This window comes from Globicephala melas, chromosome 8 (genome assembly GCF_963455315.2).
Source record: "Globicephala melas chromosome 8, mGloMel1.2, whole genome shotgun sequence".
Lineage (NCBI taxonomy): Eukaryota > Metazoa > Chordata > Mammalia > Artiodactyla > Delphinidae > Globicephala > Globicephala melas.
Genome location: NC_083321.1, coordinates 25765502 through 25780390, shown reverse-complemented (window position 1 = coordinate 25780390; position 14889 = coordinate 25765502). Strand labels below are relative to the sequence as shown.

The window sequence follows — 14889 nt, the reverse complement described above, 5'->3', positions numbered from 1 at the left end:
AAATGGATGCAATAACTGCATTAACCTTTTAGGAAGAAGACGAAGAAAACCATACAGCATGACTCTATCTAACAGCTGCTTAATAAAGGCACCTTGAATTCACGAGGCTAACTCTACCCTTCAGTTTGGGACAGGGTGTCAAACTATCTGACCTGTGTCTTGACTTTGCCACTCAAGGCTCTGTGGCCTGTAGCCTGTCACTTCCCCAGTCTGAGCTTCAGTTTCTTTATCTCAGAAATGAGGGGGATGGATCTGAAGGAAGGCTTTTTTCTTCTAACTGGGGAATTCTTTGGACAAAAGTAATCTTACAATGAAAACTGATGTATAAAGCAGATAAAAGCAAAAGTTTTCTAGCTACAGGTGAGGAGAGAGACCAGAAGACCTACCTTCTCGGCATCTTTACCCTCCTCCATACCCACCCCCCCACCTAAACCCATCCCCCCCCCAGGGGGTCCTGAGCAACCTCTGTGGGCTGCCACCACCACTCAGGACTTCCTGGAACATCATTTGAAACCAACTGGCCTCGGAGGAATTATGTTTAAGGTCTTTTCTGCTCAGACTCTGGATTCTGTGATTAAGTAACTGGAGTCAAACCACATGAGGACAGTTTCTAATTAGGGTAATGACTTTATGGAAGAGTCTCTGCTCAGTGCCAGACAAACATGAAACAGTTTGGGTTTTGCTTTGTTTTCTGTCTTTTAATCACTGCTGTCAAATCTCCCTTCCCATTTGGAGTGGTGGATCTCAAGCAAGTTCCATTACCTCTGGGTTCCTGTCACTGAGTGCTAGTTAGTTCCGTTTGAAATCTCAAACTAACTCGATTGAAATCTCATCGCCTCCCTCTCCTGCAGGGCAGGCTGGGGCTGGACGTGGGATTCTTCAGAATGCTCCCTCACCGAGTGGGCCGCCCTCACAGGTGGGAAAAGCAGCAAGAGAGTCAAACGCTACAGCCCTCATCACGGTGCACGCCTGACACCAAGATAAACTCAGGCATCCTCGCCCCCTCAGCCTCCTGCCATCCCGCTCCAGCCCTCTCCTCTGCTCCAGCAGGCCAGGGGACAGATCTGCAAGCCCAAGCAGTAGGGAAACCTAAAGCCAATTTTCCCTTCTTGCAAGCAAGAAGGAATTTCCACCATTTAATTTGTTGAAGGAATTACCCCCTAGCCTCTGTCTCTCCCTCGCTGAAAGAGGAGAAAATCATCAACACTGCTCTTCCAAAAGGCTGTGGCCAAAAAGACTCTCTTCCTCTCTCCCTTCCTCCATAACCTCCATAAAAGGCCTTCAGGATGGGAGAGGAGACTGGGTCAATGAGTGGAGGTAGAGGACCAAGTAGGCTGCCCCAAAGTAGGGGGTGAAGGGGAGGCAGGGGATGGAGAAGGGAAAGGGAGGGGCCACAACTGTCATTGGCTTTCTTTAAAATGTTGCATTTTCTACCAGGGCTCTAGTTGCCAAATCCAGTACTGTAGGAAAAAAAAAACCAACCCACCAAACATCCTGTACACATGTAATACTAGGGTGTCTACCAGACTATGTTTGTGTTTATACATGTGTCTCAGACTTGGATGGGTACCAGCACATGCACCTGTGTAAAACTCTAAAGAATTCCAAATCACACATTCAGTTCTATTTTTTTGACCCGAGTCTCTGACAGAGAAAAATAAAACTAGAGCGAAAGGAACCATTCATTCATGCTTCCATGCATTCAGCACTGTCTATGGAGTCTTTCCTTAACACCAGGCACTTGAGCGAGGCAATGACAAATAAAGCATGTTCTCTGTCTGGTCATGGTTATTCAAAACCACAGAAATAATTCCATTTGTATAACACTTTAGCATTACTTTTCAAGAAGGTTTTAGGATCCTCACAACCATAAGATGGTTACGGTAGATATAACCATGATTTTACAACCAAAAAAACAGACACATGGGAAGGTTAAATGACTTGTCTAGTCCCACAGATAGTTAAGTGCATGGCGGGGATTAAAATTTAGGTCATCTGACTTCTGGTCACAGGCTCTTTCTGTGTGATCAAACTGTAACCAAATGTATCCTGTGATTTCCTTACAGCTGCCATTACAATGACTGTATACTCCAGACTTCCAAGGATCTTTTCAATTTCAAATGTTCTGTTCCCTTGTCTTCCAATCTTCCAAATTTCGCTTGTCAGACCACCTGAACTACTTCTGAAAATATAGTCATTTGTACCAGCTTTAGGTTTGAAAAATATAGCTTTTTTAGTTCAAATGGACTGAAGTTAGATGTAGCCTTTATAATATTAAGACGAGGCAAGAGTCACAGTTTTTCAATCAAACCACCCTTTGGTGTAGAAAATTATTTTGCTACACACATTATTTAAACTGTTCTGAAACCTACTTTGACGTTCTTTTTATTAATCTTTTTCCTGTTTCAAATCCTTCCATCAGGCATTTCTGTCAGGCTTCTGAAGGGTCCCATATGCACACTTCCAGTGCAGAAATTGTGTTCTTTTTTGGTTCATTGGAATCCTTCAGAATGTCTGGCACTGAAACATACTGGCTTTAATTAAAAGGCTATGATTTCTGTGAATTCCCATTAAGCTAGTGAAAAAAATCTGCATTTGAAAAATACAGTTAACACATTAAGATACAGTTGTACTGAAAAATGGTTCATCTTTAAAAAACTACTTAAGCAGATGAAACTAAGCTGCCTGTAAAAAAAATATGCTCATTTTTAGTAAAATCCTTCACTTCTAAATAGAGGGGTTAGCTTACTATATATGTGGCCAATTAGCCATAAAAACTCAACTAGACATGAACCGTGCAATCCACCAATTCGCCCTCTGACGTTAAAACACAGATCCTATTAACAGGAATGTAATTTAAATGGTTAAAGAGTGATAAAAGGGCTTCCCTGGTGGCGCAGTGGTTGAGAGTTCGCCTGCCGATGCAGGGGACACAGGTTCGTGCCCCGGTCCGGGAAGATCCCACATGCCGCGGAGCGGCTGGGCCCGTGAGCCATGGCCACTGAGCCTGCGCGTCCGGAGCCTCTGCTCCGCAACGGGAGAGGCTACAACGGTGAGAGGCCTGCGTATCGCAGGAAAAAAAAAAAAAGTGATAAAGTACATAACTATAATCTGATAGGGTTTCGAATATGATACTGCTGTATACCCATGACAGATCAGTTTTGAATTATGACTCCAGCAAAGTTTGAAATAGCTCAAGCATGATAATTAGGGATCCACAAATTCAAGAACTGCATTATATTATGTTATATATTATATTCAGTCACACCTCTTTGCCCATGAACAGAAGCATATTCTCTAACATTCAGATAAAAAAGCCCTGTGAATCTTTCAAAATTCTAGGTCCTGGATGCCCTAGAAACCCCTGACTTAGTTTCCCTATTCAACTTACTTATCTTTAAAATGTGATATAACTCAAGATAGTTGCTCAAGAAACAATATGTAAGAGGGCCCATGAAGTGCAGAAACGTTCACTGGTTCCTGGGGAAATGCACAAAGAGCTGTCAAAATAATCACTTCTCTCTACATCAGGGACCCTCATACTCCATAGGGACATGCCTACACGGGCACAGGAAAGCCAGTGATAAGGAAGACCTGGGAGGAAGATGTCTGATCCACTTATTATTAGCTTCATAAGGCATAAATGTGAGCTGATGTGTCTTACTCTTTATTATAAAATAACACCCTTTACATTTATGGGATAGGCTTGAGCCCATCAAGAAGATCCTGATGGCTTGCCAAGGAATTGGTGAGCTCACTCTGAGAATCACTGCTCTAGTGATTCTCTGCTTATAATATTGAAGGTAGGATTTCTTTTATAAGCGTTCATAAATGTAAGTAAAATGAATTATTTTGGAAGACACACTAAATTCCAACCATCTCAATTAATTGTCTCATCTTTTTAAGTGGCCACAAAATAGTGTGCTGCAGCCCCCTTGATCGTGCAATTCCAGGAAGCTCCCATCCTTAGAATCAGCTCCTCGGGTCTAATCCAAATCCCATTTGCTTAGGATCAGCACATTCCCTCTGGTTTTATATTCATTGGAAAAAAGAGACATCTTGTGACACCATTCTCCAAATACTATGCCACCATCGCAAATTTAGAGACTGGCTAGGAATCATGAGCCCTACCAGAGGACCTGGGCCCTGCCAGAATGACCAGACCATGTGGTCAGCTAATGTGGTCAAGCTGGTGTCCTTAAGAGAACTAGTTTCTTGGAGGAGAGGGAGGAAATCAGCATGTGAACACTGGCAAATCAATTCTATTTAGTTCGTGTAGAATAAACCCACTGGGTATGAAGACCTCCGTTCAAAGTTCACAAAATGTTACTGAAGTGTTTTACATTAACAATCAAAACATAAAACTCAAGAAAGAGATCCTGTCATTGCTGGCTTTCTAACCAAGCTCAGATTCATTCCCTCCTCTCCATTTTCTGCTGCACCTCTTGAGGGGCATTATATCTTGCCTGGACCATTGCAGTAGCCTCTTAACTGGCCCCTCTGCCCTGAGTCTCTCATTTTTCACACTGCTGAAAAGTTAGTCTTCCCAAGTCCAGCTCTGATAAAATTACTCCCCTGATCAAAAACCTTGAATCATTGCCTCCCGTTGCCTGACAACAGAATTAAGATCACATCCTTTAGGCTGGGATTCAAGGCACTTGCCTCTTTCTAATGTCGTTTCCCACATCACTCCAAGGTGAGTGCAAGGGCCACTGCAAGGCCCACCACTCCTCTCTGTACAAACTCCCAGAGTCTGCTCTTGCAGTTCCCCACCTGGAGTACTGTCCCCTGTCTTCATTCCATCTCCTCTTCACTCCTCTAAGACAAGATTCTACCCATGTTTAAAGGCCTAGAGGAGGGAAATTCTATCTTTTCGATAAAAAAGTGCAAAGAGCAGTTCCTGGTTCATAAGCACTCAATACACCTTATCCGTTATCATTGTTGTTGCTGCCATGAAGTCTTTAATCTTCAAAGATGAACTAACCCCCTCCTCGTATGGGTAGCTCTCTTCAGATATGTCTAATTACATGTTATTCCCTTTCATAGTTATTTAACTATATATTTCATCTCCTCTTACAGACTGTAAGCTCCTTAAAAAGATCTTATTTCATTCACTTTTGTAGCCTCCATGTCAGACTACGAGGCCTTACACACAAATTTGAAGAAAAATGTTAAATATTGCCCTAGGCCACAAGGGGGCATGGTTGAGCTACTCTAATAGCGGAATCATCCACCAGTCAGTAATAAGGCCTTTAGAATCGAAAGGCTTTTCTCCCTTCAAAGTATATTTGTAAATCTGTTTAAAGTAAATATATACACATTATGTGTGATTACAACTCTACTCATGTTAACATGGAAAGATAGCTGCAATATAGTGAATTTTTAAAAGGGATAAGCAAAATAGAATTTATATGGTCCAATTTTTATAAATATCTATACTTAAACATACACAGGAAAAATCAAAGTCTGGAAGAACACCCACCAAAATGTTAGCAGCTGTTATCTCTAGTGGGGGAGAGGGAGAAAGAGGGTGGTAACATGGAGGGCTTTATTTTGTATCTTTCTGGATTTTTAAAATAATCAATACATAATAATTTTATAATAGAAAAATAAAGCTATTTAATTCAGAAAAATCTCAAAGCAGAGTGTTTATTTCTCTTGTCATCTCATCTCCAGTCCCATATTTGATGTACTTAAAAGTAAATACACAACTTTGAGAATTTTCTGATAGACTGAAGCAAAGATTTTCAAAATCTCTTGGGACACGGTGCCGGTGGTATCTCAGTAATTTTTTATGGTACCCCTGGGATGAAAGAAATACCTACCAGTTCCACTTGTTAAGTAGTTAAGTCCAAACAACTTACTATTTATGTCCTAGTAATTTAGTAGCCATTTAAAAGAATAATACAGATAAAGTGAAAAAAATTTTCATTTCATTCTTAAATGATCACAATTACTTATTCATGTACTGTGTACACCTACTGGGCACTGTACAACTTCCTAAACTTTGCAATCAGATGGGACACTGCTCCGCTCATTTCCTACTCCACACTGATTCCACCCCCACACTCGATTTTATCACAGCAGCCACCAAAAACCCAACTCCACAAAGATGTGACATCATTAAAGGAATGAAGCATGATCTAATGGTGAAACTACGAACACTTCGAGCTAGTGGTTCTTGAGCATCCCACAGATGTTGAGTACAGCTCTGCTTTCCTTAAAAATTTAAAATATCTCACAGCACCCTGTGAGTTTACTGCAGCACCCCCAGGCACCGCAGGGCATAATTTGAGAATCAATAGATTCACATCATAAAGCTGGTTGTTCTCTGTGAGACTGGCAAAGGGGGAAGAAACCTCATTAAATTTCCTTGAAATTATTCCAACCTAATAGCTCGGTCAAAATTATTTTGTTTTCTCCGAACAAAAGCCTTCTGGGAAGGAGAAAAGGATAGTGTGGGAAGCTGAGCTGACCTCTGGACTCATAGTTTCCACGTCCCCCCCCATTCCACCAAAGTCCTCTTCTAATCCGTTCTCTCCAACTCAAAACTAAGTACCAACAGCAGCCTCCAAAGCAGCATGTCCCCGGGAAACTCCCAAATTCTTCTCCATGGTGTCTGAGCCTGGATCTCCAAACATCCTACTGACTTTTCCACCTTTCTACCCAACTGTTTTGAGGCCACGCCAAGAGGCAGGAAAGCACAGCAGGCCCTAACACTGAACTGCTATCAGTGAGCTAGCCCTGGTCCCTTCCCAAATCAAGAGGGATTTTCTCCTGCCAGGAGTCACCAGTTAGCTCCTGGGACCAAGCCCTCCAATCAAGTCCAGAACTGCTAACCAAATCCACTTGAAATAGGGATTAAGAAGCATTTTTTTCTCTAAAGTTTAATGAATCCAATTTCACATCTCGATTTAATGAGATGATTTGTGATTTTCTATTATCAACTCAAATATAATTAAAACAAACCCAAAAGTCATCACCAACTTGTGCGGAAGGAAGCTCCGTGCAGGGACCACTTAAAAAACTTAATCAAGATCACATGTAGGTGGAAGCAACCCAAATGTCTACAGATATCAACAAATGTGGCATATACATACGATGGAGTACTATTCCATTTAAAAAGGAAGGAAATTCTGACCCATGCTACAACATGGATTGCTAAGTGAAATAAGCTAAACACAAAAGGACAAATACTGTATGATTCCACTTATATGATGTCCCTTGAGATCAAATTCATAGAAAATAGGATGGTGGTTGCCAGGGGCTGGGGGTTGGGAATGGGAAATGAGTGGGTATGGAGTTTCACTTTGGGAAGATGAAAACGTTCTGGAGATGTATAATGGTGATGGTTTGTACAACAGTGTGAATGTACTTAATGCCACTGAATTATACATTTTAAAATAGTTAAAATAAATTCGTGTTTAAAATAGTTTTTTAAAAATCATGGAGATGACTTTGTGGTAAGGGGAGCCTTTGATTTAACTGGAATCATGTCCCTAAATGTCACTTGGAGAGCTTGCAGCAAACCTAGAGATGAGTCCATTTGGATGATTTTAAATACATACATGAGGTTTCAAAACCCAAGGACCCTGTTCTAAAGGAAATGATGTCTAAACAAGAACAGTAGCAGCACACCAATAATAGAAACAGGGCTTCCATGTCTTCTAGCCCTTCAGGAGGAAGAGAAAGGATTCCTAAGAAAATTCAAAATCTCCCCCAAATTTCCCAACCCTTCAGGAAAGAGTGTGAAATTCTCACTCATCTTCCATTCAAAGTTGATACTGCACTTTCCCTTTGCTATAAACCCAAGACATGATGAAGTGGTACCTAGAACAGCAGCCTGAAGAGAGGGGCAAATACTAACTGACCTGGGTCCCAGAACCCAGCGTCCTGGGTGTGAGATGTCCTATGAGGTGTGTCCTGGCTGTACTGTGGTACTGATGTTGTTAAAGGTCCAAAGTACTCGGCTTGCTCTTTCCTTGCAGGCCTGGTCTGCTGATACATTTCCAAACAGCGCTCTGAAAAATGTTTGGGGAGGAGGAAAGGGGCTTTCTGTGGTCAGCTGGGGAAATGGTGTATGATGCTTTCTCTAAAGGCTCAGAGAAGTCCTGCAGGATAGAAATTTCAACTCCAGCTTTCTCACATCCTCATGCACTAATTATTTAAAAATATCCCTAGCTCCTCCTCTTGACTTCTCTGTTTTGTCAATGGCATCCAATCTGAAATCTTTAGAGTCTTTTCTGCGGTACGTGGGCCTCTCACTGCTGTGGCCTCTCCCATTGCGGAGCACAGGCTCCGGACGCACAGGCTCAGCGGCCATGGCTCACGGGCCCAGCCGCTCCGTGGCACGTGGGATCTTCACGGACCGGGGCACGAACCCCTGTCCCCTGCATCGGCAGGCGGACTCTCAACCACTGCGCCACCAGAGAAGCCCTAGAGTCTTTTTTAATTTCTCCTTTTGTCAACACATTCCATCAGTCATCAAACTATAAATTCAGCTCCAGCCACACCTCTTCCGTCAAAACTTTTTTTTTCTATGTCCCCCTGCCATCATGCTAGTTGAAGTCCTTACGATTGTCCCTCTTGACTATCCCCCAAACCTCCTCACTGGTCTCCACATCTTGTTTTCTTCCCTCTTAACAACCACCATCAGAAGAATGCTTCTAGGCTGAAGCGCTGAGCATGTCACAACTACGCTTAGGAATCTTCAGTGGCTCCGCACTGCCCACTGGATCAGGAAAGCCAGACCCCTCAGTCTGGCAAGTGAGGGTCTTCGTGGTTCTCACTCCAACCTGCCCTCCTGGCCTCATCTCCCACCTAACGTTCTAGTCAACTGAACTACTTGCAGGCCTCAAGATTTCCTAACAACCGCCCCCCCCGCATTTGCTCTCCTCAATGAACCTTCTCATTTTCCCCTTGTCTTTATCCAACTTCGAAGTCCAGCTCAAATACTGGAATTGCTGTGAAATCATTGATCTTTGCTTTGCATTCTCCCAAACACTTCAATTGTTGGAATCTCATAATTCATAATACAATCAGTTTTGATTAGCATCACGTCTCAAAACAATCAATAGTATATTAACATGTTACACATTGAAGGACTACAAACAACTTTGAATATCAAACTATCCTATTCATCTCTGTATTCGCCCTAAGTGCCTAACACGATGCTTTATACAAAAAAAAAACATTTAACAAATGTCTGTTGAATGACATTTAGCTGTTTCATACTATCAAATTTTTAAACCTCAATTATATTCTTTTTTTTAAGATTTTTTTGATGTGGACCATTTTTAAAGTCTTTATTGAATTTGTCACAATATTGCTTCTGTTTTATGTTTTGGTTTTTTGGCTGCGAGGCATGGGGGATCTTAGCTCCATGACCAGGGATCGAACCCACACCCCCTTGCATTGGAAGGCCACTGGGCCACCAGGGAAGTCCCCTCAATTATATTCTTAAACCAGCAATAGTCAATTTTCTTTTTCTTGCATCCTAGACCTTTCTTCTGTTGAAATCTTAGATGGAATCCCAATACATATTTTATAGAGAGATTTCATATGTGTTTTAGATAAAAAGTAAATAAAACACATATAAGTGGCATCCCATTTTATATGCATTTATTTTAAATTAAAATATGTAGCATTTTAGCCTTTCTCATTATTAAGTGAACTACTGAGAACAGTAGGCAGTTTTGATGAATATAAAATTTCAAGTAGAGGGTGAGAAGTGGCAATTTGCAATCAGCCATTTCTGGATCAAGCTTATTTCTATATTTTGTCTTGGTTTCACACAGTTGAGAATATACTGATTCACACAGATAAGTCATAATGTGCAATTCTATGTCAGTGGACCATTGGTAGGGTAATGAATTTCCTTATTTCTAAAGCGTAGATACAACCTGCTATATCAGCAACACATAAGAAAGCCATACAGAGCGGTCAAGAACACAGACTGATTTAAATCCGGGATCTCTTATTTACCTGTGTATAACTTAAGCAAGTTATTTAGCCTAAGTTCCCACATCTGTAAACTGGAAATAATAATAATTCCTCTCTCATAAGCTTGTGCAAGAAGAAGACAGGCCACATAAATAGGAGACATCAGAGTGTGCAGTCTTAATGTTTTATCATCTATGGAGCAGTTACTAAAACATTTATAAGACATAAAGTATAAAGAATAGCAATATCACAAAACCCACCCAGTTTAAGAAAGAAAGAACGATGGTTACTTTTGAAGTCCCCAGTGTGCCCCTTCCTGACTCCATTCCCGTTTCTCCCCCGCGAGGTAACTGCTACCTTTCCCATATTGCATTTTTAAAAAATGTGCTAGCACCTACTCTATTAGTACGTGCCAAGCTCTGAGTATACTACTTTCTAGTATTTACTCCATCTAACCCTCAAAAGCACCCCATGAAGTGGATAACATTCTTCGCATCTTACAGTGAGGAGTGTGGGCCATGGGGATGCCTCGAGAGTCCCTGTCCACCGACACAGCCAGGCTTGAAACACAGTTCGAAGCGCACTCTCACGCTTCATACTTGAATGAACATTTATTAAACACACACCATGTGCCAAACACCATGCTGGGCACTGCAGAGCTTAAGGAAAAGCTTCTTCCTTGCTGGCAACTGGCATTTTCCAGAACCTCGGGGTTCCTCCCCCTGCTGCGGTCGCTAACTCAGCCCCCAGGACGTGCAGGGCAGCCTGTAAGGCCCCGGGAGCCCAGAGTGGCCTTGAGGAAAGGCAAGCGGACCCAGACGCTCTACCTCGGTGTTGCCCAAGGTGGTTCTCAACCACAATCAATCCCCGAGGAACCACGGAAGATTCCAAACTTTTCTGCCCCCACTCCCAGCGTCTTCCTCACCGAGGCTTCCTCCAAGAAGTGAACCACGTAGGAATCCAGAGCCTTTGCCAGCAACAGGCCAGTCGTGGCTTCGTGAATGACCCAGCCCACAAGGAAAGACCTCGACTTTAGCGCATGTCACTCCCCTAATTATTCCCTGTGCTGGGAGTCCAACAATAACAGCGCATCTTTCATAAGCAGCTCCCACCATGAACTTTGGAACCTTATGCATGCAGCCAAGCACTAGGAAGTGCTAAAGGGTCAGGGGGTTTGTGTGGCCAGCAGTCCCAGCCCTCTGGGGGAGAATCCCACTCGCTCTCTGGTCCAAGATCTGGACCCAGAAAAACTGCCTGAGCTGCCTCCAGGGCCTACTTCCTGGGGCTGGTGGGTCACCATGCGTGGGTCCTTAGAAGGGCCAGTGGGTCACACAGCAGCTGCACCCAAGCTACCCAGGGAAAAAGGGGGGGTGGGGGGGGCAGGAGACGTTTCCTTGAGGGTCACAATCACTTAGCAAATGCTCCCAAGGCTACACTCTAAACTGCAAAGGTTTTTTTTGTTTTCTGTTTTTAGTATTTACTAAATACGAGTCCTGGTAGACCCCGGGAGCTGGCCAGTGTATGGTTCTAGGACATTAACAGCAAATAAAACAGCCAGGTCCCCAAATGACTGCGGTGGAGCTAGGCAATAATCAAATTAATAATTTCAGATCGTGGTAAGTGCCTTGAAGAAATAAAGTATCTTTGGTGCATGACGGTGGGCAGGGAAACGGATATTGGAGCAGAGATCTGAGTTAGGCCGAGCAAGGGAAGCAAAGGCAAGAGATAATCATTCCAAGCAGAGGGGACATCAGTACAACCATGAGTTCTCTGGTTTAACGCTGATTAGGGGTTTAAGAAATGTTTGCTGAAAAATTAATGTTCTCAAAATTCTAGTACAAGGTAGAGTTGAGTTCTTAAGGGTGCAAAGATCAAAGTGCTATATTGGAAAATTTGTTCTTGGCTTTAACTGAAGAGCAAAGAAAATGTGTGTGAATATATATGTCTCACTAGGGTCTTTTAAAAAAGCCTTTCATGTCCTTTATCCTTTAAACTTTTATAACATAGGTTGAAAGCATGATACAATCTGTAACTTCCAGCTCACTACTGAGAGATCTTTTGCTCAGAACTAAAGAAGACTTCCCTTCTGTTAGGAGGTAATTCACCTCCCTTGTTCCAGAATTTGAAATAAGAATGCCGTGTACCTCTGAAAATGCAACTATGTAAACATCTGTGTGCACATGGACTAGGCGGTGGGGAATATGGGACAGGGGCAAGGTTGTCTTCAATATTCCTTTTCTGTTACTAAAACTGGGTAGAAAAGAATACACGTGCACAACTGTGCAATCTCCTTGTCCTCTGATGTTAATAGATGTGTTTTTAACTGCTGTTTATATCCCATTTCTAACATCACTACCATCTACATCCTCTCCAAGCCAAAGAAAGTTGAAAAGTGCACGAGGTCTTTACAACCTTGTACAGTGACTGCGCCTGCTCAAGTACAATCCGTGTGCGCCCTTCTTTCTCTCTCTAGACAGAATTTCTTGGGGATTCTTCAGGTCCCTGGCCGTATTTCTCCCTAGGCTCTTATTAAAACCAGGTGCGCGGGAGGCGGGGCTTTTGGGACAGAGAAGCCTTCTCTAGGCCCAAAGCTCCCCCTTCCGGTCTGTTTTCTAGAGGGGATTCATGAGCTGAGCAAAGAGAAAGCAAGCAGCTGGTTCTGGCTGGCGAGCGGGGGTGAACTTGTCGAGACGGGCACGCGGCCTGGCTGGGCAAGGGCAATGTGTACAAGGGCAGAAAGTGAGGTTGGGCTGGGGGTACACAGCCAGCGCCCAGGGGCTTTTCCGCCCAGTGCCATGCAGGAGCGTTTTCCGCGCGCAATGAAAGGCCCCCAGGTCCACCGCGCTCTGTAGGGCGGGGAGGAGCGGAGGGAAGCCGTACAGCCGCCGCGTATCTGAATTTGATACGCGGGCGGGCTCGGGCCAGACAGTGGCCTGCGCCCGGGGCGCGCGGAGGAGCCGCCGGAGACCCCGACTCCCTCCCGGGGCTCGCCCGCGGCCCCGCGCCGGCTTCCAGAACGTTCACGGGATGCGCAGTGCTTACCCTCTGTCTTCCAGGGACCGGGGCGGCCCGGTGGGGACCGGTCGTGAGTGATGCGGTGGGCCGGGCCGCGGAGCGCTCAGAGCGACCTCCCAGAACGCCGCAGCCCGGCGCCCGAGAGCCTGAGCTTCCGGGGACGCGGGGCTGCTCTACGCGAGGTCTCCGTGGGCTTCTCTGCCCGCGACCGTTGACCCGAGAGCCTAGGAGCCGAGCAAGGCTGCAGCCGGTGGCCGGAAGGGGCAACAGTTGGGGATGGGGAGGACAGTTGGGCCGCGAAGGCGGCGCCCCCTTTTCGAGCTCGCAGTAAAATTCGTGCGAGCGCTTGAAAGCCTCACGCCGCAGCCCGAACGCCAAATCCGGCCCAGCGTTTGTGAGGGCGTTGGCTACTTATTAGGGTCAAAAATTGGAGTGCTGGCGCTTTGATCACACTCTAGAGTAGGAGACAGGCCTCAGATGAAAGAGGAGCATGTTAGGGCACAAAAAGTTAAGGTGCAGAGAGGAACAAAAAGACCCCAAAAATGTGCTTCCGAATTTTGAGTAGCCATTTCCTATTCCTTGGACCAAACATCAAGCCGACCAGTTTTCTCATTTTCTCTAATTGCTGTTTAAAATTTTGAAGTCATTTGCCAGGGTCTGTATAGCCTTTCAGCCTGACAGCCTTGTTTTCTGAGGGGGTTGCATGAATTTTAGGTGAGCCCAGGAAATAGACAGCCAGCCAGACAAGGTTAGAAAGCCCTTCCATTGCAAACGTTTGCCTGACACACTGGGCTCCGTAAAAACCACTCCAGCACATCTTCTGGGCTTGGTGCCCTGTTTGATGGGAAAAAGTGTTCTCAGCCTTAACCCCAAGATCCTGTGATAACTAACAAGGAAACTCCAGAGAAGTTTCCAGATTCAAGCAACCCTAGTGATTTCTGGCAAAATACTGCCGATGCCAGTTTCTCAAATTTTGGTCCACGAACCACCTACAGCAGATTTCTGGGGGAATCCTTGTTGTAGGTTCCGGATTTAGGGCCTACACTATAGATGACGAGTTAGATTACGAGCGATGAGCCCAGAAATCTGCATTTTTAACAAGCTTGCCTTGTGAAGTGTCTGCTCACTATAATTTGAGAATTACTAGACTTGGCCCTTTGTTTGACATTGCTGAAATGGTGCTTGTTTTTCTATCTGGAGCCCTCTCTCAAAATTCTCAACGGTATTAAACATTCTTTTTTTCTGTTTTTTTTTTTTTCCAAATGTAGACTATAAAGTTTGACTTCCAAACAAACTGTGCCTTATTTCATGAACTTTTTTAAACGAAATTATGCCAAAAGCATTACTTCCCGCTGTATAGAGCTCTGAGCACATCCTGAGGGTAGGTAGGTGGGCTATACTTTGTGCCTTGTGCTAAGGCACAAAGGGCTGTTTGGGCTGTTTGTCTTTTTTTTTTAATTTATTTTTAGCTGCGTTGGGTCCTCGTCGTTGCACACCGTCTTTCTTTTAGTTGCGGCGAGTGGGGGCTACTCATCGTTGTGGTGCGCGGGCTTCTCATTGCGGTGGCTTCTCTTGTTGTGGAGCACAGGCTCTAGGCACGCAGGCTTCAGTAGTTGTGGTGCATGGGCTCAGTAGTTGTGGCACTCGGGCTCAGTAGTTGTGGCTCCTAGGCTCTAGAGCACAGGCTCAGTAGTTGTGGCGCACAGGCTTAGTTGCTCCACGGCATGTGGGATCTTCCTGGACCAGGGCTTGAACCCATGTGCCGTGCATTGGCAGGCAGATTCTTAACCACTGCGCCACCAGGGAAGCCCCTGTTTGTCATTCTGAGCCACACATATTCCTGCCATGCTACAGGAGGCTGAATGTTTTATGTCCCCTACCCGCTCCCCCTGCACTGCCTGCCAGATTCATTTGTTGAGACCTAATCCCCAG

The 14889-nt window shown here is 44.4% G+C and overlaps 1 protein-coding gene across 1 annotated transcript in view; it reads right to left on the bottom strand.

Moving 5' to 3' along the window:
- LOC115857589 (uncharacterized) overlaps nt 1-14889 on the bottom strand; it is a 247141-nt gene that overhangs the window by 214599 nt on the left and 17653 nt on the right. Inside the window, exon 4 of the mRNA XM_060304334.1 lies at nt 12985-13130. Within this exon, the coding sequence (XP_060160317.1) occupies nt 12985-13130 (146 nt within the window). The remainder of the gene's footprint in view (nt 1-12984; nt 13131-14889) is intronic.